Raw genomic sequence first — 23,650 nt, 5'->3', positions numbered from 1 at the left:
GCATTGTTTTGGGCTGTGTAATCTGTTTCTGCACTTTCTGCAAAAGTCATGTGATTGGAAGTTTAGCCCACCCTTTCTTCTTGACCCCCCCTCTGATCAAAACCCTCCAACTCCGCAGCTGAGCACCAAAATAAAATGACGTTTGTCTGGAGTGCGCACCGGCGCTGCGCTGCGCTCCTCTTATCTCCACCAACAGCACGGAGCGCGCGCCCTCTGCGGACTTTTGCCCTCTGGCTTTGATTGACGCAGATAAACCAAACGGCGTTACAGCAGACACAACATGTTTTCGCCAAAGTCGCCGAAAAATGTCTCGAAGTTTGTGTTTAAGTCGTCGCAGGGCGCGAGGGAGCAGATCTGCATGGTTGAATGTAAACCGGACTGCACCTGTAGCGTCCACCAAACCGGCGGCTGCAGCGCGAGACTCTGCGCGCCCCAGTTCAAGGTAGGCCTCCACAGAGCCGTGTCAAATTTTACTTTTAAAGTCTTATTTTAAAAGTTTTTATTCGGCCAGAGATCCACCAGGAGCATTTTGGGGTTTAATAAATTCCAGAGCAGATAATGGAAACTTTCCTCATTGATGATTTTCATGCGAAAGGTCACCAATGCGTTACTCTGGTGATAAGTACTGCATCTTTGCACACATTTTTTTACTTTACTTAAGTATTTTCACCATGATTGTACTTCAGTTCAGAAGTGAATATTGTACTTTTTATTTTACTTCCTTTATCCAACAGGTTAAGCTCCAAATAAGATTTTACCAGAGGTGGAGGAAGTATTCAGATCCTTTACTGAAGTAAAAGTACCAACACCACACTGTACAATACTGTAAAATGTTAATTAAGTGAAAGTTTGCAAGGACAATCAGGACATTGTAGTATAGTGAAAACAAACAGACAAAAACAAAAACTAAAAATTATTTAAAAATAAAATAAAAAATAGAAAAAAAGACATGTTTATTAAAATAGTTGGCAATCAATGCTTTGTCAATCAGACAATTAATTAATCAACTAACCATTTTAGCTGTGCTTGTATAAACTGTTGGGTAGTTTCCTTAAGCAAAAATCTTAATTTCCCAAAGATAAATGTAGCGGAGTAGTATATGGTATAGTATAGAAGTATAGTCCTTGAGTAAATGTACTTTGTTACATTGTTCTATTGCCTGTTATCTTTGCACAAATCTGTTCTTCTCTTAAGTCATCACTTCTAGTCATGAAGGGCATGTTTTGTTTAAAAATCACCAACATTACAACATTTATCGTAGACATAAACAGTAAAAACAGAAAATTTTGGCAGATTTTCAATTTTTCAATGGTCCTATAGCACAGTTTTTAAGCACGATTTGAATTTTGCTGAAGAAATGAGCTGGTGTTTTTGGGGTTTTTTTGGGTTTATTTGTTGTTGTTTTTTTTGGTGATGGCTTGTATTGGCTCCAGTTTTGGTGTTTGTCGCCTCAGGGAGGGTCAATTTAAAAAAAAAAAAAACCTTATATACTTAAATGCAACTCAAAGTGCTTTCTAGTGTGGCATTACAAGACGCAAAAACACAACAGAGACAAATAGAATGAATAAGTTAGAAACTGGTAAAGGTATAGATGCAAGTAGATGCTTAAAGAAGTTACAGTTCATATATGTGTGAGATCATTTGATTTCTGCAACGATTCTGCAACGAACAAGCGTTTTATTGTCGGGAAGTGAGTGCAGTCAGTGATTATGCTCATGTATCATCTGTAACATCCAGCTCATGTTGCTCAGGCTGAATGCACTTATTGTAAGCACTTTGGATAAAAGCCAAATAAATGTAATGTAGTCATGCAAGTCATTGCATCGAGACGGGCTCAGAATGACACGATTAAATGATATCAAACACACACTTTGATTGTCGTCAAAGTTACAAAAATAGCTTGTGTTAAATGGAGCTTTCCAAAAACATTTATACAAAAAATCCAATCAAAGACACTAAAACATATTGAAAACACACAAATTTCCTTCTTTTTAGTTCACATTTTGACATTTTTTGTGCAAGAACAGCTGTGTGAATTTGCTTAAAATTGGTCAAAATTAGTTTTAAATCAATAAGATGTCATTAAATATATCAAGACGACATTTTAAAAGTAAAAAGAAACAATATTTCAGTGGAAACCGCCATAATCCTCATCCATCTTCACTTTTGCACACTTATTTGCACTTTTTTTTCTTTTTTATGTTCTTTATTATCTTTTTGGCTTTTTGTTTATTTGTTTGTTCTCTGTACATACTGTACATATCTTTATTGTTATCTTATTTTATTTTATTTTATTTTATTCTATGTTATAAGTGCCTTCCTTTATGTATATATATATATATATATATATATATATATATATTGCACATATTGCACATAAAACTGTAAAAAATGCCACATTTATACTCTATAGAGCAGAGTTGGACCTGTCTGTGTCTTATTATCTTTAGGACATCCTAGGACTCCCTTACGTACCCTTGGCTGACCCTGAACCTCAGATTGGGCCACACTGAGGCCTCTTAGCTCAGTTCATATTTTCATCTGCACAAGACAAACAAAGCATAAAGTACAGCGGGGTCACTGGGACACAGTTTACAGTGTTACAGGTACGCTGTGTCATTTATCACTGCTGCACATTTATTGCAGAGTTTGATGTTTCCGGGAAGCGTTTGTGTTGATCGGCTGTCTGTTGATTTATTGAACTTTGAACAGTTGAACACTCCTGATACAGGAGTCAATATGTCAGTGTTTGCCTTTGTCACAGTGATGCAGAGGGGAACACAGGGGGGCAGATCTGCAGTCACTGTGGTGCAATTCACATTGTGAGACTGATATTACAGTGATTTTTCATTTCTAGTTGTTGCCCCAGTGGCCTAATGGATAAGACCTGACCTCCTTAGCTGGGGATGGTGGGTTTGAGTCCAATCTGTGCTTCAGCGAATGTGTGCACCTCTTTAGATTCAAGGAATGAAAATTGTCTGGAAAGTTTACGCTCTGCTGCAGCTAGAATCAAAGATAAAAATCCTAATTTTTGTGCAGTTGTGTACTGTGCTTCATCTTCTAAATTGACAATTTGTATATCAGTTAAACAACATATATGTATAATGTAAAATTTGTTTTTTTTGCATGCCTTCACAGTGAATGAAAAACTAAATATTCTTGATGAATTGAAGTCATAGCGGTCCACCTTTAACAACAGCAAAACTATCAAAACATGAGTTTACAAACTCTCACATAACTCGTGCAGTTTCATCCAAGTCTCATTTAACCAATCGTGTTCTCAGCATTTCCCACCAGAAACATTTTCACCAAATCCTTAGTATTTAAAACTGAACTGAAAGTTATCTTTGTTGTCTGTAAAGCCAGACTGCATTGATAAAAAATAATAATTTACCCTCTCTGATTATGGTAGCTGCTGGTCTACTGCTGCTTTCATCAGGTAGATTATTTGTGTTATTGTGTAACTTTGGTGTTTTAAAGGATTAGTTCAGATTCACCAAAGTCACACAATGACACAAACTAACAGATTGAGGCAGCGATAGACCAGCAGCTCCTGAGTTATAAGTTAGATAAAATCCTTGTTTTTCTCACTAAAATTTGGAGGCTTAAAAAGAAAGTGATAGAAATCGCTATATTTGGCAGTAAGTGGCATGTGTTTGGGAAGTACAGAGCATACAAATGGATGAATAAAACTTGGGTTATACTGCACAAGTTTTTAAATTGATGTTTTTATATAGTTTTGTAGCTGTTAAATGTGGACCCCTATGACTTCCATTCATCAATAATTTTCTCAGTTTCTGGATTATTCATTCACAGCGGAGGCATGAAAGTGAAACAAAGTTTTCTTCACAAAATTCAGCGTAACACAGGGTGAGTAACCGATATACAACTGGAAATTTGGGAGGTGAAGTTTTCCTTTAAATGTGGTTTGCCGGTTCTTGAAAGACACCTAAATGTGGGTGTTTCTTTGCAAGTGGGTGCTCCTTTTCCTGATTTGTTTTTAGACAACAAACATGGTTGTTTGGCAGCGACCTGTCACTGTTTTTCCAGCGGGGATTTTGGCATGAAAACTGTTTTTTTTTTCTTTTCATGCTGGATTGTGCCACCTGCCAGTAGAGAAATGAAGATTTCCCAATCAAAGTCATATGAAGGCTGCAGTCTGGAGGGCTGAAGTTGGGCATGAAATTTGCCCTCTTCATACTCATTGTATGAAGAAAAAGCTTTGCATAAAGGCGAGCAGGCTGGACAAAGGACTTATTGTTCTGGCTTTTTAAGTGTGGGTTTTAGCACTTCTTTCTTCAGTAAAGCACACAGGAGAGGAGGTCTGGCAGCATTACCGCTATAGGAGAGCAGCACTGAAACTGTACTCCTTTGGTGTGGGCATGCAAACTGCAGAGACATGCTATATTTACCATGTTCATTGGGAGTTAGTGGCCTCCAAAGGCAGAAACTGTGGGTTTGTGTCCTATCTGGATTGAACCATCCTCTGCTAAGCAAATCAATATGTTTAAAAATGTGCAGAAAGATGCTCGTCCAAAGTACATAGAGTTTTGCTTTACCGAGCTGAGGACAAAAGGATAAAAAGACGTGCTTTTTTGTTTGAGTGCAGCTCCTCACACGGGTTGACTTCTCGTTTCAGTTCTGCGAGGCGCCGCTGACGACTGACTTTAAGCAGAGTCACGTTGGGAGGCTTATGCGAAGGGCCGATCATGTGGTCTTTAGGCCCCAAACTGGCATTATGCTGGGCGTCTTTCTTCTGGGGTCAAAGGGAGACCCCATTTTAGATGACGACCTATTAGCAGAGTTAAAGCGTCAAGTGGTATTTAAACTATTTAAATTGAAATTACCACTTAATCCAACCACCTCCTTCTCCTGTTTAAGGTGATCTCTTTCAGTTTTTAACATATATAGATGTTTAAATCCAGTTTAGCCAGCGTGCAAGGAAAGTTGCCTTGCTCTGTTAATTTAAGGGGAAATTAAAAATCATGATATTGCAACTGTTGTCTGGTCACCCCAAAATCAAAAATCTATATTTTTACTCATATACGTGTAGTATTTGTTTACTACTCAGGATAATCCACAGACCCTGTTTTGAGCAGTTTCATGTAGGATCTATTTTCTTTCTACCGAGCCACACTTGTCAACCACGTCAACGCGCAGAAGGAAACTAAAATATGTGAAAAAAAGAAAAAGAAAGTAAAAGATAAACAAGGAAATAACCTGTAGTGCTTAAAAGTGCTTAAAAACATAATATTTTTGTAACAAATTTTTTTATAATGATTATAAATGTATGACATGTCAAAATGTCAAGCAACCTGTGCTGAATATTAACTCTTTGCTCCCGACAATTACATTAGCATTTCAAAATCATTAACGTTCATAAGTATCATTAACGTTTGTTTACTACAGAGCTTATTTTCTACAATAATCCAAAACCAAACAGGAAAATCCCACGACTTTTTGACGAAGGAACCAAGGCGACACTAGCTGCCACAGAAAAACAGCATCCTTGCAGCACTCTATAATGATCTTTTCTAGGAAACGTATTTTCATGTAAAAGTTGCAAGAAAAAAAGCACAGATGAGAAGACAGCAGGTGTATCGGCTGACATATATGATAGCAAGGGTTTAGTTGCTGAAAGGTTGTTGGCTTATGGAATAAGTTCCTACTTTATTTCTCGCCCTGAGGATGAATAGAGCAAAAGAAAACACGGCTGGCATGCTTACATTGATGGAACAGGAAATTAAAAGCGTCCCTCTTTCTGAGCAAATGCACACAACATGATAGTGCAAGATCTCACTTGTGCAGCCAGCAGGAACTCTTAACTGTTAAATAAAGGTGAAAAATGCTGACTTTTCTCTCGTCTTTCCAGGAGAATGGTTTCGACATCGAGCAGCAAGGCCTCGACAACTTGGCCTACGAGTACGGCAGTCAGAGCGAGCTCTACCCTCCGCCCAAAACTGCCTCCACAACAACTTTTAAACTCCTGGGACTCAGCGCAGAGCACCAGGCCAAAGCCATCGAGAGCAGAATCTGCAGCCTGAGTGGCGTTCTCGCTGTCAGCTTGTCTGTCCGCAGCAGCTTGGCCAAAGTGGACTATCATACCTCAGTTATCACAGCCAAAGAGGTCGCAGCGGAGCTCCAGAGGATGGGATTCAACGTGGAGTCTGCGGTGCAGATCAGAGTGGACGGGATGCACTGTCAGTCCTGCGTGCAGTCCATTGAGGGACACATTGGTCCTCTAAATGGGGTTTCACATATTCAGGTGTCTCTTCAGGACGCTGTGGCGCTCGTTGTGTATCAACCTCTTGTCGTCTCACAACAGGAGCTTAGAGACAACATCGAGGACATGGGTTTTGGTGCTACTTTATTAACCGATGATCTGTCCGGATTTGATATAAGCTACTGGCAGCGGGATGTGTCGAGCTCCACTGTGACCGTTTGGATCGTAGGGATGACCTGCAACTCGTGCGTGCAGTCCATAGAAGGGAGGATCTCTCAGATGACGGGAGTGACGTCCATAGCCGTGTCACTGAAGGAGGAAAAGGGAACGATAACCTTTGACCCCAGTCTGACGGAGCCGGAGCACCTCAGGGCAGCTATCGAGGACATGGGCTTTGACGCATCACTTGAAGGTAGGGAGGTAGAGTTTTACTTTTGCTTAAATTTTGTTGGCTAATACAAGCTGTAAATTAACCCTTTAAAACCTGGGAAAATGGTCCCAAAAACATGTCAAGAAGGTACTGAGCAACAAAAGAAGAAATGACCCAAAACATCAGCAAGACATGAGTAAGACAGAAAAAAGTAAAAAGAAAAAAAAACAATAAAAAAGGAACATAATTCAAAATATGTAATTATGATATACTATAAATATAGTTTTTCCAAAGCTTTTTCAATTACCAAGTTGCTCATTCGTAGAATAATGAGAGTTTGTCAGCAGCAAAAACAAGCACTTTAAGTAGACGTAAATTGATGCTGCAAACATGACAAGTTTCATGATTAAAATGCATTGCAACAATCGGACAGACGAGTGCAGACACATTTGTTAGTCATAAAAGAAAATTGCAGCATGCAATAAAGAGGATATGAGTAAACAAAAATAGTAAGTTTGAGGTCTTTTTAATCCAGTTACAACAAAATCAGTTTTCCCTCGAAATCTAATTCAGCTTTTCAGCTTGTTCATCTTTCCTAGAAGTAGCACTGAAGTGTTTTTTCAGCTCGAGGAATAAAACACCCATTGTAAGAGGCCCTCAGATGACTTTTTGTCACTCAGACTGTTTCCATCCCACCCATGAATATTTGTGCATTATATCATGTGATGCATTCACTAAAACTCAGTTATATATCACCTTGGATCTACAAAGAGAAAGCTAATGGTGACACCTGTACCTTATGAGGAAAGAGGCTGATTAAATTCTTTCCAGTGCACCTCATGTTCACCTCGCCTCAGTTTCCACCAGTTACCGTGGAAACCAGACAAATATGCTCTCCAGTTCAACGTGGAGGGCTCTTATGCCGGTCGGGCCTTTCTTGTTGGATTTAATGACGAAAACAGCTTGCCAAGACGTGGAATTAACTCGGGCAGATTATGAGCAGATTCTTTCATTTGCAGCCATCAAGGTCAGGCTTTATTTTTGGTAGCGGGGTTGTTTTAAGCTATAAAGCAGCTTTTTTTGTGCCACTATTGGCTTGTACTTCTTTGTACTTAAAATTTAGCTGAACACAACACTGCAACACGGCTGATTGAAATGATCAGCGTGTCAGTCAGCAGCTCCAGGAGTTCATAACCAGCTGATCGTTGGAGCAGAGAGAGACCTAAAACATGCGGGACGAGTGGGACTCGAGGAGAAAAAAAAAGTTTCACCTTTTTAGTTCCACATCATACAGAACTGTTGGATTGGGAAGCAATGCAACACGGTTTCACTCCCAACTTGTCAAATATCAGCTGGTCAGTGGCTGTTGGCGTCAGATACCCAGGCACCCTTTAGCAGTGGCATTAGATGCATCAAGTGATGACATTTTTTTGACGCTCTAAGCAAATGCTGGAGTCTAAAGAGTGAGAAAACCTACAGCACATTGGCGGAGGTGATGGTAGATTTTTCCAGTAGGGACGAGAAATGCAGGAAAACTATGTTTCCTTTACAAATTCAGTGTAACTAAGCGTAAAGAACTGATATACGAATGGTCATTATGTGGGTGAAGTATTTTACTTAGTATTTAATAGAAGTATTTCTTCGACAGTACTTTATTCCATTGAAATGGAGTATCAGCTGCAGTATATAACACTGCAGTTTGTGAGAATATTTAAGGACACTGACCCTCTGAAATGTTCAAAGCATCTTAAATCCTGTCTTTTTACAGAACCTGCATCAAAAAACCTCCAGGGTCAAGAGAAGTCCAAACCTGTTAGCTCTGGACTTTCTGACCTCTCTGACTTGCGCTCTCCCAACAAAGCTGGAGTCAGCAATGGCACCGGATCACAGGCGACTCCTGCAAGCGAGATTAAAGTACAAAAATGCTTCATTTGCGTAATGGGAATGACCTGCGCCTCCTGTGTGGCCAACATCGAGAGGAACCTGCTCAAACACAAGGGTAAAGCGAGCTCAGGTGCTGTCGTACAATATGTGTGTTAGTTTGCATATTTAATGAGAATATTTTACTGCAACTTCTAGGAGTCATCACGGTGTTGGTGTCACTGATCGCTGGGAAAGCGGAGGTGAAATATGATTCAGAAGTCATCAACGCTGCTGCTGTAACTCAGCTAATAGAAGATTTAGGATTTGGTGCTAAGCTGATAGAAGACAATGCAGTGACACATGGAAAACTAGACCTCACTGTAAGTCCACTGAGGAATACAATAGATATAGAATAGAAAATACATGTTTTCGTCCAAAAATACCACAAAAAAGTTCTTCTTTTTGCATATAGATAACCGGCATGACGTGTGCATCGTGTGTGCACAACATCGAGTCCAAACTCACCTCAACCAAAGGGATCCTCGGGGCCTCCGTCGCCCTCGCAACCAAAAAAGCTCAGATCCAGTTTGACCCAGAAGTGCTCGGAGCGAGAGATATTATCAAGATCATTCAGGTAAGAATCACTTACGTTTTAAATAGTTGTTTTACCCTCTTCTGCTGTTGACATTTGACATTTGGTTTATATTTCTCATTCCAGAGTCTCGGTTTTGAGGCCAGTCTGGTGAAGGCGGGCTTCAAGAACAACCTCGATCACACAGAAGAAATTCGACGGCAAGTATCTGGTTTAAAATTGTCACCATCATTGCTGTTTTTTAGGCATATTCACTTTTAGGCATCACTATTATCATTTTCATCACAACACATTTACACTTACGTTTGATGCGACTTTAACCTCTATTAGATACATGCAGATAAAGTGAGAAAAAGCCGACATGTGGCAGCAAACTCCTGTTACTGCCTTGACTGTGGAGGAAATATAATGCAATTAAATATTTTTAATGAACCCAGATGAGACTTGATTAAATCATAAATTGCTTTACATTTTTGGTTGTCCATCTGTTGGACGACGTTATTCCTCCAGCCACGGATAGTGCAACATTTGTGTAGCCCCAGTGGCCTAATGGATAAGGCACTGGCCTCCTAAGCCAGGGATTGTGGGTTCGAGTCCCATCTGGGGTGATTTTCAGCATTTAACTGGGTCCTGATCTAATGATTACAATTTCTCAAAGATCTTGAGGCAATTTCTCTGAATTTGGCACAAATCTCCTCTTGGACTTGATGATAATCTCCATAGAAAAATAGTGAAATAAAGAAATACTTAAAAAAAAGCATAAATAAATAATAAACAAAAGAATAAATGAATACATGAATTGGAGATGATAATTACACAGGAGACAATTGGTGCATTTCCATCCACCTCTTTTTAAGCAATTTTTTAAATTAATTTATTGAAAAACCTGAGTGGAAATGCCAAAATTAAAAAAAAATGAATAAAAAAGGTTAAAAAAAAATTGCAAAAAAAAAAAGTTTCTTTTTTACTGAAAATTTGGTCCTAATTTTGTCTCCATTCTTGATAGAAACCTGGTCACTGTCAGACACAGATGAGAGCAAAGTTAGGAAGTATATGTCTTGTTTTTAATCACTCAGTTAACATATTTGAGGCTGGACTTTTCCGTAGGGCAAAGACAGGTGTTATTTTCATCAGGTAACAGTGGTTACATGAGGATTAATCTATCAAGATAGTTTAGAGTCATTATTTAATACCTCAGTTGTCACCTTTCATGTCAGCTGGCTCACTAAAGTGGAACCCACCCCAGATGGGACTCGAACCCACAATCCCTGGCTTAGGAGGCCAGTGCCTTATCCATTAGGCCACTGGGGCTACATAGATCATCAGTAGAACTATAACAATAAAAGATTATTGATTATTAAATATTAATATGTTTCCAGGTGGAAGAACTCCTTCCTGCTCAGCCTAGTTTTCGGGCTGCCCGTCATGGGCCTCATGATCTACATGATGGTGATGGACAGTCAGCACCAGGAGCACGGGGGCTCCATGCCCGAGGAGCAGAACCTGCTGCCCGGCCTCTCCCTCCTCAACCTGGCCTTCTTCCTGCTCTGCACACCTGTGCAGGTGAGGAGCACAACATTGTCTTGAACTGGGACCTTAGTGTTTTTGCAACATCTGGCTGTTCTGTATATGTGGATACAAGAGTGGGATTAACGTAAAGCTTTCTTTTCTTACCTCAGAGGGGTCTTATGATCCTATACCTCGCTAAATTGATAATTAATGTGCGTTTTAGACTCACCAACTTGGGGTTAATATCCTGTCAAGGACTCTTATGGATAAAAATACCATCCATTTCTTCTTTGCTTGGCCTTTAGCCGCAGACACGTTCATCAAAAACAAAGAGATTTGGTCTTAAGATTCTGCTTTTAATCCATATCTGTTTTTTTCTTCCCCCCAGATCTTCGGAGGACGATACTTTTACATCCAGGCGTACCGCTCGTTAAAGCACCGCACGGCCAACATGGACGTGCTGATTGTGTTAGCCACGTCAATTGCCTACATCTACTCCTGCGTGGTCCTCATTGTGGCCATGGCGGAGCGAGCCAGCCAGAGTCCCGTCACCTTTTTCGACACTCCACCCATGCTGTTTGTGTTCATCGCTCTGGGTCGATGGCTGGAGCATGTTGCAAAGGTAAAAAAACAAAAAACAAATGTACGCTGTACAGTTTTGCAAACCACGTTATTGTGTAGCGGATATGTTGAACTTTATGTTTCAACGCTGTGGTTTAAATGAAGTTAGATTTTTTTTTTTTTCGGAGCAGAATCACAGCTGGAAAAGCAGTAATGTCTCCATAAAAAAACAACAAAACACAAAACAATGTTCTTCAAAAAAGTTTTTGAAGAAAAAACGTTCTTTATGATTACATAGTATACAAAATATAGGGGTTTTAAGGGCACAATACAACCTGCATTAGCAGGATGTTTGTATTCATGTTTTTAAAAAAATATATAGGCTATTTTGATGATGCTCTCCTTTATTTCCAGTAATTAGGATAATATGTGTGTATTATTTCATACCCATATACTACATTCTGCACCTTTAAAATAACCCATAACGATGAGTCCAGAACATGTTTTAAATGTTTGCTGTTTCTGCATTTTGTAGAGTAAAACCTCAGAGGCTTTGGCCAAATTAATGTCACTTCAAGCCACCGACGCCACCGTGGTCACTTTGGGAAACAACCACTCCATCATCAGGTGAGACACGTGACGCTCTGTGGAGTTTATGGGTTAATATATGAGATTTGGGATGTGTGACCGTGTGTGCATTTGTGTGTTTCAGCGAGGAGCAGGTAGTGGTGGAGCTGGTGCAGCGGGGCGACATCGTGAAAGTCGTCCCTGGAGGGAAGTTCCCCGTTGACGGGAAGGTGATTGAGGGGAGCTCCATGGCAGATGAGTCCTTGATCACAGGTAGGATGAACTGCGGGGAATTTATTCCCTGCTGACAGCAGATGATAGGACAGGAATTAAAGTTTCCAGATTGCTGGCTATTTGATGCAGGGATGTAATTTATAGGGGGGACACAGGGGACATGTCCCCTACACTTTTTCAGATCGCAGTATAGGACCTCTCCACTGTTTACTGTCTAGATACTTATTATATTAAAAAAAGCAAAAAAAGTTGCAGCACAGTAAACAGAGAATGCATGGAGGGTATGGGAATGAAAATAACTTAAAAACTAAAATTATTTTCCAAAATCTGTGTAAAATCTTTAAAATTGGTAACATTAAATATTATTTTGGAGCTTTGAGGGTATAGTTTAAATATTGTGAGAGAAGTTACATTTTGAAATCCTGAGTTAAAATTTTATTTTTGATATTTTTCTGAAAATATGAAAGACACTAAACAGTTTATTTTGCATACTTTGTTACTTATTATTAGGAAAAAAAAACATTTTATTACTTTTTATATTTTTAAAAATTATAATGATATCATCATCATTATTATAATTATTTATTTATTTATTTATTTTCAGTTTTATTTGAGTTTTAATTTTATTTTTTAATGCCTCTTGGTTCTAGTTTTATAATGAATACATATTATGATATTCATAATGCTTCACAGCCCAGTTGATAGAATTAATGTTTTGAGCTGCCCACAATCAGTAATGAGGATTGCAGAAATTAAAATCTAAAAAGTTTCAGCAGAAATGCTTGCAGAGGATCAGTTGACCACTGGGATGGGGACTTCCCTCTAAAATACGTGTTTTAGGGGCATGAATCCCACTGGAAAAGCAGCAATGTCTCAGTAAAAAACAACTGCTGTTTGTGTCACTGTACCTGGTGGAAAAACACAGACTTTGCACCAGAGAGCACCCACATTTTGGGGCTAAAAGCTTGAAGAAGAGCAAATGGGTCCTTTTTTAAACACCAATGTTCAGAGTCTTAAAAGTCACTGCAATCACAACCAATGTTGATGTCAAACTGCATCTCTGCAGGTGTGGTAGTACAGATGACAAAGATATTACCCCTGCAGAGACCAATTATGACCATCTAACCTCTGGTTTAGGGTCACACAGCTCTCCAGGGGTAACCACCCCAGATGGGACTCGAACCCACAATCCCTGGCTTAGGAGGCCAGTGCCTTATCCATTAGGCCACTGGGGCTACAAAAATAGACAAAAACGTGAACATTGCATCTTTCTACATATATTGAATATGCTACATTTGCACTTTACGTAGTATATGAGCTGGCTATCATCGGGATAGATTTGCAAGTAGCTTTTAAGGCGCCTCGCATTGGTGTTTTTTTAGTGACCTGTCGCTGTTTTTCCAGCAGGGTTAGTGCACTCAAAATTGGGGGTTTTGAACCAAAACATGATTTGTTTCAAGCATGGAAAGGTGCTTTTTGTGCCAAAATCTAACATGTTAAACACAGCATTGTTTAAAGTGTCAGCGTATCATAATCAGGGTTTGAAATTAACTTTTCCGTCCAGCTGCCACTCAATAAATAACCATTGTTTTTTTGGCCGGTGAGTGAAGCAAATCTAGAAGCCACTTGCATATTTTTCCAGCGTTTGGCTGGTGGATGGTGCTAATTTGATCATGATACATGCTAATGCAATGTATCCGTGGTTTGCAGAAATGTACAACACATCTTTTTACGACTGAGCTTTTAAGATGCAGCGCAGATAGCAGGGCAGCACTTTCCCATCACTCCTTGTCATTTTTTGCTGTTTTTACGGAGTATGTATAAATTAATCACAGAGGAAATCAAAATGATGTAAAAACTTTGTGCCTGAAGCATCCTTATCTTTGAAACCAGAATTACACCCTTTCCTGGGTGTACTTTTCAGGAATGGAGAGCCGTTGCCAAGTTATTATCATAAAAGCAATGCAATTCTGCAAACTCTTAGCTTTTTGACAACTTGAAAAAAAAAGTGTTAACATCAGCTTCCTGGTGGTTTTACTGAAACACAAGCAGCAAACACTGCACCAAATTCACAAATGTGAGCTCTCTGGTTAACAAACAACAGTTAAACACACAGAAATCGAATCAATATTTTTTTTATCTTTGCAATAAATGTCTGCAGCATTTAGAATAATCATATATTTATACGCTTGGCACTAAAGTCATATGTTTAATGGATGCTTTAGCTGGCACCGTTTACCTCTGAGCCAATAAGGACATAAACCCTGCTTAAACTGTCTTAAACATTATGTCACAGTAAAAAAAGAACGAGGAGGGACTTTTTCAATAAAACATTTGCATTTTTAAGGTTTTTTAAACCTTTCTTGGTTTGCCTTTCTGCATCTCTCAGGTGAGCCGATGCCTGTCAGTAAGAAGGTGGGCAGTTTGGTGATTGCCGGCTCCATCAACGCTCACGGTGCTCTGCTGGTGGAGGCCACTCACGTCGGCGCCGACACAACTCTGTCTCAGATAGTTAAACTGGTGGAAGAGGCCCAGACCTCCAAAGTAAGACACAATTTGAGCTTTATCTTTAAAAAGTCATTTAGTGAAAGGTGCGTAGGATTAAATATTATTGATTTTATTTTTATTTATTTATTTATTTACTTATGTAGCTGTGTGTGTGTGTGTGTGTGTATGTTTTTCATTTTTGTTGTTGAGTAAAATTTCAAAAAATCAATTAAAAAAAATAAATTTAAAAAAACCTGATTTGGACATTAAAAAAGAGCAAAAGATCAAGAGAAATATTTCCTCCGTTCTCTGTTGTGTGTTCTCAGGCGCCCATCCAGCAGTTTGCAGACAGGCTCAGCGGCTACTTTGTGCCCTTCATAGTGATCGTCTCTGTGCTGACGCTGGTGGCCTGGCTCGCTGTCGGGTTTGTCAACTTCGACATAGTGAGGGAGAACTTCCCGGTAGGTGCGCTCACAAATGTTTTGATTTGTGCAAAAAAAACAGCTTTCATAGAGAGAACAAATAAACCGTAATAACTCGATGTCTTCCTCTCAGGGTTACAACCAGAACATCTCCAAGGCCGAGGTCATCGTCCGCTTTGCCTTCCAGGCGTCCATCACAGTTCTGTCCATCGCCTGCCCCTGCTCTCTGGGGCTGGCGACCCCGACAGCTGTCATGGTGGGAACAGGGGTCGGAGCTCAGAACGGGATCCTCATTAAAGGAGGCGAGCCGCTGGAGTTGGCACACAAAGTAACGCTCTTTAAATCTGACATCTGACATCTGTTATTAGCATTACAATACTAGATCACAGGCTGCATCACTTCCTGTGAGTCTGAATCCGCCACAAACGATGCAAACAAAATGAAAATTAATACTAGAAAACAAACTCCAACATATTGATATTATGATATAAAATACCTCCAAATATTATGGCTTTATTTGCGTGACATTTTCTGTGCACATTTACCCTCCAAAGAGAAAGACAACTATTGATTTTTGTGACTTTTAGCCTATTTTGTGACCTCAGCACTCTCTAAATCGCTCCCTTTCTGGTGGAAAATCACAGGGTTTTTTTTTTCTTAACTGCAAGTTGCAGGTCTTCAAAGGTATTTTCATGATCTCTCAGATGTGTACAGTCTGCTCAGAATGATAAAATGTTTGCCTGCGGGCAAAAAAAACAACGTTTAAACCCAACATACTCCAGTGAGAGCGGCGCGGTCTGAGGAAACACTGGTTTCAAACTGTTGCTTCGCTTCAAATGAACCTTTTATCATTCTGGACACATCTGTCGGATCACAACAATACACATGAAGGTGAAAATTCTGATGGATAACAGCTGAATAAATAACCATTGATGTAGTGCACGGAGTGATGAGACGTCCCTTCAATGTCAGCACCAAGATGATCAAAAAGAAAACATGAAAAAAAAAGATGGAGTCAGGATTTGTGTCTGTGCTCCCTCAGATCGGCGTGGTGATGTTTGATAAGACCGGTACAATTACAAACGGAGTCCCGCGGGTCACTCGTGTGCTGGTGTTGTGGGAAATGGCCCGCATGCCTCTGAGGAAGATCCTGGCGGTGGTTGGAACAGCTGAGGCCAGCAGCGAGCACCCGCTGGGCATGGCCGTCGCCAAACACTGCAAACAGGTGAGAGAGATGCCTCCGTGTGTGTGTGTGTGTGTGTGTGTGTGTGTCATCAGTGTGTTTAATGGTGCATTCATGTGATGTCGGAGGGTTGTAGTTTCTGATTTGGGAAGTCGTTCTTCTGACTTCATTGTGTTCATGACTTTGAGGTTGTGAAGTGGAAACAACATGGAAGCTACAAAGAAGATGATTAACACACTAAACAAGAGGCTGTTCCCAGTGTAACTCGTGTTATAAAATAACCTTGTTATCACTGTTAATATACTCACCTGTCATTCTTTATAGTTAAAAGTTTGCTTGCTTGCTACAGCTAAAAGATGCATATATTAAAATATGCAATAACTAAAAGTAAATGATAGCTCCTCCAAACAAAAAAACCAAAATATATAACTTTTTTACCACCGACTGTTAACACTGTTTCCATGCTTTCCACCATTTCTGCTGCCCTGAGTTATCGGTTATCATTAAAATTTTCCAATTTCTCTTGTAATTACGACCTTCGAGGGCCGTTCATGTGCTCATAACTCGTAAATATGATATTTCCGAGGAGCAGGTGAAGGGAGCATAAGAATATTCAAAGTCTTCTGAAGGTGTGTATTTTTATGTTTTCTGTCTGTGCTTTTAACAGGAGCTGGGCTGTGACTTGCTCGGCTACTGCCAGGACTTCCAGGCGGTGCCCGGTTGTGGGATCAGCTGCCGAGTTTCCAGCGTGGAACATTTGCTGCAGCAGCAGAACGAAGAGCGGTTCCTGCTGCCGGGAGCCACCACCGACGAAAGCAGCCTGCTGTCTGCTGCCGAGGACACGTCTGCAGGTCTGATGGCTCCCGGTGTCAGGGCTTACACTCAGAATTATATGTTTACCTGTTAATGTTTTAATGAGCACCAGGCCGGTTAGCTCAGCTGGTTAGAGCGTGGTGCTAATAACGCCAAGGTCATGGGTTCAATCCCCATACTGGCCAGATTTTAGCATTCACACAGACATTCAGTTTGATTTTGACAGTATTTCTTTGCTCTCAGACGAGCCTTTGTCGTACTCCGTCCTTATTGGGAACAGAGAGTGGATGAGGAGGAACGGCCACCACATCGGCGCAGACGTTGACGCCGCCATGTCCAGCCACGAGACGAAAGGGCAGACTGCTATCCTGGTGGCGATAGATGGTGAGGATAAAACACTGCAGAAACAACACTGACATTTCCTTTCATTGCTTATCTGTCACCTCATGTTGTGTGTGTGTGTGTGTGTGTGTGTGTGTGTGTGTTCTCTGCAGGTGTGCTGTGTGCCATGTTAGCCATCGCGGACACGGTGAAGGCAGAGTCGGCGTTGGCGGTGCATACGCTCAACAGCATGGGCATTGAGGTGGTTATGATAACGGGAGATAACAGGCGCACAGCTAAAGCCATAGCTGCTCAGGTAAAGAAACGTTTTTTAAAGGATTTTTTTAAAAAAGGCAGCTGAGCATAAAGGATGAAATTGAATATTTTATTGTTTGAGCTCAGGTGGGGATCAGAAAGGTGTTTGCAGAGGTGCTGCCTTCACATAAAGTGGCAAAAGTCCAAGAGCTGCAAGAACAAGGCCGGCGAGTGGCCATGGTGGGGGACGGCGTCAACGACTCGCCCGCCCTCGCTCGGGCCGACGTCGGTATCGCCATCGGCACAGGCACGGACGTGGCTATCGAGGCGGCTGACATCGTTCTCATTCGAGTAAGTGACACTCAGACTGACAGTCTGTGTGGAGATACAGTGACATGTTTAACCCTCCGAAACCTTCTTCTGTTGCTCTCTGACACCTTTCAGTTCGTTAACCTTTGAACCCTCCGAGCAAATTACTGTCATTTATTTCAGAAATATGGGAAGAAAGACAATGAGCAATTTAGTGAGAAATGTTCCACAAATTGCAAGAAATTAGTTTATTTATTTATTTTTTAATTTTTTTTAAGCCAGGGAAAAAGGTCTCGGGAACATAGAAAGAAGCTACGGAAAATAAACCTATTTTTATAATTGTCATTATTACACATTTCAAATTATATAACCAAATTATTATTCATTTTTAAGCACTTTTTCCAGGTAATTTCCTTGTTTTTTTGTTTTTTTTTTAATACTAATTTTCATGTAATTTTCTTGTAATTGTTACTAATATCTTGCTAATTTTTTTTTTCTTCTGTCATTGTTTTTTTCTCTGGTTTTAAAGAGTTAAACTGAAGTTTTTTTAAACTCTGCAGAACGACCTGCTGGATGTGGTTGCCAGTGTTGAGCTGTCAAAGAAGACTGTGCGGAGGATAAGGACTAACTTTGTCTTCGCTCTTATCTACAACCTCCTGGGAATACCCATCGCTGCAGGTGAACTCGTGATACTCAGAAGTTTCCTGTCGAGTTATGACAACAAGTACAAGTGACAGTTTTGAAATGCAGCCCTGTACATCCTAAACGTTTGGAGGATCTGTTCCTCCGTGAAAACCTTCCACATCGCAGCTTCACCACTCCTTACCCTCTTCCTGGTCACACCACAAGAAATGCTGACAGTAAAAGTTATTTGACAGGAAATACTATAATTTGTTAGACTCCAAATTTGACATGAAGCCCAAAGTTTGATCCGAAAATATTACACGAAAGCACAGTTGCTCATGCAGCTCTCTCCTCTGTTGGTTGCAGGTGTGTTCATGCCTGTTGGTCTGGTGCTGCAGCCCTGGATGGGCTCCGCCGCGATGGCTGCTTCGTCCGTTTCAGTGGTTCTGTCGTCTTTATTGCTGAAAATGTGAGTGATTATCTGTTATTAGTGCTCAGTTAATGTTGTATGTTGCTTATTTGCAAATATATTATGCAAAATACTAAGAAAATACCTCCTTTTTACGTCTCTAATGACCAACTATAAGCAAGAACTGTGAGTAAATCCATGTAAGTTCATTGTCATGCTTCCTTCAAATTTGGCGCAAACATTCACTTGGACTCAACGATAACGTGATTCGATTTTGGTGGTCAAAGGTCAAGGTCTGCCTCATTGCCGTGAACACAATGTCTCACTTCTTCAAAATTTGGTGCAAATGTCGGCTTGGACTCAATAATTCTCGTTACGTTTTCCCATTTTATAAATTTGTGTCTGAAAATGTAAACATGCATCACATCTTTATTCCCGCCCTGTTGTTTGCTATGACTTTTGTTCGCCTCTCCTCACCGAAAGTTTCTTCATATTTTGTCTCGCTTGAGTTCAGAGGTGAACATAATAACCATCTGTGTCCTCCAGGTACAAGAAAACCTCGGCGGAGCTGTATGAGGTGCGAGCGCTGGGCCAAACGAGGAGCCTCCGGTCGTCGCAGATCAGCACACATCTGGGTCTGGACGGCCAGCGACGCGGCCCGACTGTCCCCGCCGGAGCTCGGGAGCAGCTGAGCCAAAACAGCGCCGTGACACCCAGCCAGGGACCGTCCATCAGCTCTGTGCAGAACCTTAATGTGTTGTAAAGGAAAAGGGAAGAGGAACTGGGACAAAGTTTCTGCTCCTCATGTTTATGATTGTGTATTTTTTAATGTATTTATGTAAATAGATGAGGATCAGTGCTTTTATTTTGTCGCGGCACATTCACCTTATGAAACCGTTATCGGTGGCTCTAATCTATAACTTTCTGATAAAAAATCAAGCTGCTAAAAGAGAAAGTATTACTGAAGCATTGTCATTTAATGCATTTTTTCTATTTTCACACAGGAGCCACATAAATCAAAATTGCCACATGAATGCGTGCGTGTAACTGCTGTCCAAATGCACTTTTATGGTAAGCACAACTCAAAGTAAAGCCACACTGTTTGGATAAGACTGTGAGAGTCTCAGCTCGTAAATAATGCATGAACAATTTCCAGAACGTGTGTTTGTGTTTTGCACCTGTTTCATCCAGCAGCTCTGATTCTGTGCTTTGATAGAAAAACTGTCACCGAAGCTAAGAGGACAATATTTTTTCACATTGTTGTGTTTTAGATTCTGCTTCTTCAACGAAGGTTTTGCTCGTGTAAAGTGTTTAAAATGGTGTTTGTGACACCAAAAAAGGCCGTTTTTAGAAAGACTTCAGCAGCATTTCTAGCTGTTTTTCATTTGTGAGACATTTGCAGCTGTGATCCAGCTGCTTTTTAATCCAAATCATCTTTTCCAAACCATAATCCAGTAATTTAGTGCCTAAAGATATCCAAGCATGAACTGCTATTAATCACATTTATTACAACTTTTGTGTAGTAAGTTTAACTTACTAATGTATATTCCTACTTTTTTTTAACTTTATGATCGATGGATACATTGCATTTAAATGTGTCTCTTAGGGTGTCTTTGAGTAAGTGCAGGGACATATAAACAGACAAAAGAAATTATAAGAAGTTACACCCCCCGAAAAAAATAAAAGAGCAGACAGAGAAGAACATTAAGAAAATAGAATTAAACAAAAACAAAGATACACGCACACACACACACACACACACACACATTTAATATACATTTAACTGTGCCTATAAATAAAATGCATTATTTGTTATTATTATTAAAGTTATCAGCTACATAATAACTTAAAAAAAGTTTATATCAGTAGATTGCAGAGAGGTACAATGCCAACTTTTATTCTGGCAGTTTGGTTATCTGCTGTTAAATATAGAAGTGAAGAAGACGAAGAAGAAGTGGAGGGCAGACTTTCGGGACCTCTCTTCAAATGTATTTTGAGCTGTGCCAAGGATAATTAATGGAGTGGATTAATCAGATGATTCATGGAGTCTAAAGTTAACCACAAAGAATCAGTTTCACAACAGGCTTCAGGGTTATAAATATGACTATTGTCCTGCTCTCAGAAAATATAATAGACCTTTTCCATTTCATTTCATTTCCTTTTGACGTATGGAAGCAGGAGCGGCACAGGTGTAATTAATAACTGTAGGAGGTGAATGAGCCTCGTTAATGTTATTAATCGCACCTGTGCTCCTCCTGCTCAGCCAGGCCAAAGGTCTAATTATTCCCCGTAATGTTGGCCGGAGACACGAGACACTGCTGCTAACACACGTCCCATTCAGGTAAGTTTTAAGGATTATTTCACTCTTGCTTTTCTCTAAACACATTTCACTGCATCAGAGCCAAATGAAGTGCTTTATCCTATAATATTTAATTTTTTGGTGATTTAATTGAAGGAAACTTGACTTTCTATAGACTGTTGTTAAAGTCCATGTCAGGACCATTTAGTTGCATGAATCCAAGTGTTAACCCTTTGACACCCAGGCAAATTGGCTTGATTTCTTAAAATAAAAAAATAAATAAAAACATGGGAAGAAGGCAATGAGCAGCTAAAAAACAAATTAAGGAGTGCCCAGTAGTTCACCTGCATGTCATCTCCAATTCTCTCTTGCCCTCTCACACTTAAGCTTTTTTTTTTTATCTCTAATAAAGGCAAAAGCCAAAAAGCCCCAAAATGTTTTAAGAAAAAATTAACAAGAAATTAGGAAAAGTATAAGAAAATAAGCTGAAAATTAGCACAAATAAAGCTGTAAGGTGGAAAAAAAGAAAGGAAAATTACCTGAATAAAAAAAATGTAAAATTATGATTATTCTTTCAAATAATTTTAAATAGTTATGGTAATTTAAAAATATAGTTCTCTGGAAATTTTCCCCTACATTTAAAAAATGATAATTATTGTTTAAACCCACTTATTTGTTGTATTTTGCAGTACATTTTTTGCAAATATTTGCAGAAGACAGCTGAATGCAGCACAAAAACAATGGTAAGGAGCCTGATTTCAAAGGGTTAATGGGTGTCAAACTGGTCACCTGTAGAAAATGTTGGCATTAACCCATTAACCCCAAGTGTGTGATAATTATTTTCCACTCATAAATACATTTCTAATTGTTATTTTTTAAATATATATTTTATATCAATGACTAGATGAATAGAAAGTGCTCTTATGAAAAAAAATTTAAAAGCGCTTTCTGTCACGTGACGTTGTTGACTTCCTGACCCTCCTCCCCTGAGCGCACGCTGAAGGCAAACCCTCTCAAGAAAAGGTAAATTTCATATAATAATGATTTTTTTTGTTTACATATATATATCTACTTAATCGTTAAAGTCTCTATAATCACCCAAACAGCACAAATATTACTTGGGATGTGTAGTTTTTTGTGTATGGGCTCATTTGTGTAAAGTGGGCGCATACCTTGTTAGCAACAATGTGAAAAGTATAAAAACACTCATTTTTAAGGCTAGCCTGATGTACCATGGCTCATATTAAACTAGAAATATAACCAGTTTCTTGTGTATTAAGCAAGAAAGTGTTCAAAAACACGTCTTTCCTCAGTGTTTGTCATAGTCCTTCGCTTGCTAGCTGCTAGCAAACATAAATAATTAGGAGATGTAACGTAGCACATAACGCGCTAATGCTAACATGAGCTAAGTTTAGGTCTAATGTTTGGTAACAACAGTTTGGGTAATGTTAGCCTTGACATTTGATAACCAACAGGAGCTAATATTTGGTAACTAATATTAGTGTTGTGCAGCTAGCTATGTTGACTGTGGTTAACCAGAATGACGTCCAGTAGGAGGCGCTTTTCCTTACATGCAAAATTTGGGCAGGAATAGGTTAAATGTTTCCCCAAACCATGACTACGTTATATATGCACGTTTCATGCGTATTATTATCAACGTTTATAAAGTGTCATAGTGTTTGAGCTGACTAGAGGTGGAGGGGATGGTGGATGGTGTGTTACCAGCTGAGATTTCAAGTGTTTTTGCTGTGTTTCCACCAGCTTTTAAGGCACCAAATATGAGTGTTTTTTAGTGTCTTGTCATTATTAAAGATATATCTCCACAGAGGATGATATTGATCAGTCAGCCACTAATTTGTAGATATCTCTGTGTTGGTTATCACCTCAGATGGGACACGAATCCACAATTTCTGTCATAGGAGGGGAGTGTTTTATCAGTTAAGCCACTGGGGCTATACTATAGGTCATCATTTATTCATTCATTTAAATCATTGCTTTGTTTCCAGTAGATTTTTAGGATCCAAACTCGGGTATTTTTTTAGGGCCTCTTTTTCTAGCGGGGAAAGTGACACAAAAAGGTTTATATTTGTTTTTTTCCCCAAGAAGTCACCGCTTTTCCTGCTGGGTTAGTGGCATGAGAAGCGCTTTTGTTTTGCCGAGACCTTGTATTGTGGCATGAAAGGCAGTTGTTTTGTTTTTTTGGCCAAGAAATCACTGCATTTCCTGTCAAAATTGTGTCACAAAAAGTGGTTTTTCACAGACATCTCTGCTATGCATTGGGATTGTGCCCCCAAACCCAGATATTTTAAACCAAAACAATTTTTTTCCTAACCATAACCAGATGGTTTTTGTGCCTAAACCTACCAACACATTAACCACAGTGTTGTTTTAATGTGTATCATCAAACATGCAAATGTCACGTATTTGGGTTTGCAAAAACACACAATGCTGACGTTTTTTTGGCAGCTGGATTGCAGAACTGCACATAAAGCGGCTGATAAAGGCTGACATCATCGCAAAATGTGACAATTCGTCAAATGGGGATAATTGCACCCACGGTTTAATGGCATTCACTCTGTGCACATGCACTTTGAAAAAGAATTATAAGG

General features: G+C 39.7%; 1 protein-coding gene and 4 non-coding genes across 5 annotated transcripts; 3 read left to right on the top strand and 2 right to left on the bottom strand.

Annotated features, from left to right (window-relative positions):
* The first annotated feature begins 254 nt into the window (after positions 1 to 254).
* On the top strand, positions 255 to 19,852 carry atp7b (ATPase copper transporting beta). Its single transcript, XM_042513046.1, has 21 exons — positions 255 to 442; positions 5,873 to 6,635; positions 8,362 to 8,592; positions 8,673 to 8,836; positions 8,929 to 9,090; positions 9,175 to 9,248; positions 10,428 to 10,611; positions 10,946 to 11,179; positions 11,654 to 11,745; positions 11,831 to 11,958; positions 14,309 to 14,463; positions 14,733 to 14,867; positions 14,962 to 15,156; positions 15,871 to 16,053; positions 16,679 to 16,862; positions 17,068 to 17,208; positions 17,319 to 17,461; positions 17,548 to 17,751; positions 18,270 to 18,387; positions 18,700 to 18,802; positions 19,289 to 19,852. The coding sequence occupies exons 1-21, from the start codon at positions 281 to 283 to the stop codon at positions 19,503 to 19,505; spliced, it is 3,972 nt and encodes a 1,323-aa protein (XP_042368980.1). The 5' UTR covers positions 255 to 280; the 3' UTR covers positions 19,506 to 19,852.
* Positions 9,584 to 9,656, top strand: trnar-ccu. Its single transcript has one exon. It is a non-coding gene; the product is annotated as a tRNA-Arg (tRNA).
* On the bottom strand, positions 10,287 to 10,359 carry trnar-ccu. Its single transcript has one exon. It is a non-coding gene; the product is annotated as a tRNA-Arg (tRNA).
* trnar-ccu lies at positions 13,082 to 13,154 on the bottom strand. The gene has a single exon. It is a non-coding gene; the product is annotated as a tRNA-Arg (tRNA).
* Positions 16,936 to 17,009, top strand: trnai-aau. The gene has a single exon. It is a non-coding gene; the product is annotated as a tRNA-Ile (tRNA).
* Positions 19,853 to 23,650: the final 3,798 nt, after the last annotated feature.

This window comes from Plectropomus leopardus, chromosome 24, assembly GCF_008729295.1.
Source record: "Plectropomus leopardus isolate mb chromosome 24, YSFRI_Pleo_2.0, whole genome shotgun sequence".
Classification (NCBI taxonomy): Eukaryota; Metazoa; Chordata; class Actinopteri; order Perciformes; family Serranidae; genus Plectropomus; species Plectropomus leopardus.
The sequence above is the reverse complement of the archived record's forward strand: the minus strand, read 5'-3'. Positions and strand labels throughout refer to the sequence as shown.

Coding starts and splice junctions, on each gene's coding strand:
- atp7b (XM_042513046.1), top strand. CDS start 281: ATGTTTTCGCCAAAGTCGCCGAAAAATGTCTCGAAGTTTGTGTTTAAG. Junction 14,868..14,961: donor TAGTGAGGGAGAACTTCCCG/GTAGGTGCGCTC, acceptor TCTTCCTCTCAG/GGTTACAACCAGAACATCTC. Junction 17,209..17,318: donor TATCCTGGTGGCGATAGATG/GTGAGGATAAAA, acceptor TGTTCTCTGCAG/GTGTGCTGTGTGCCATGTTA.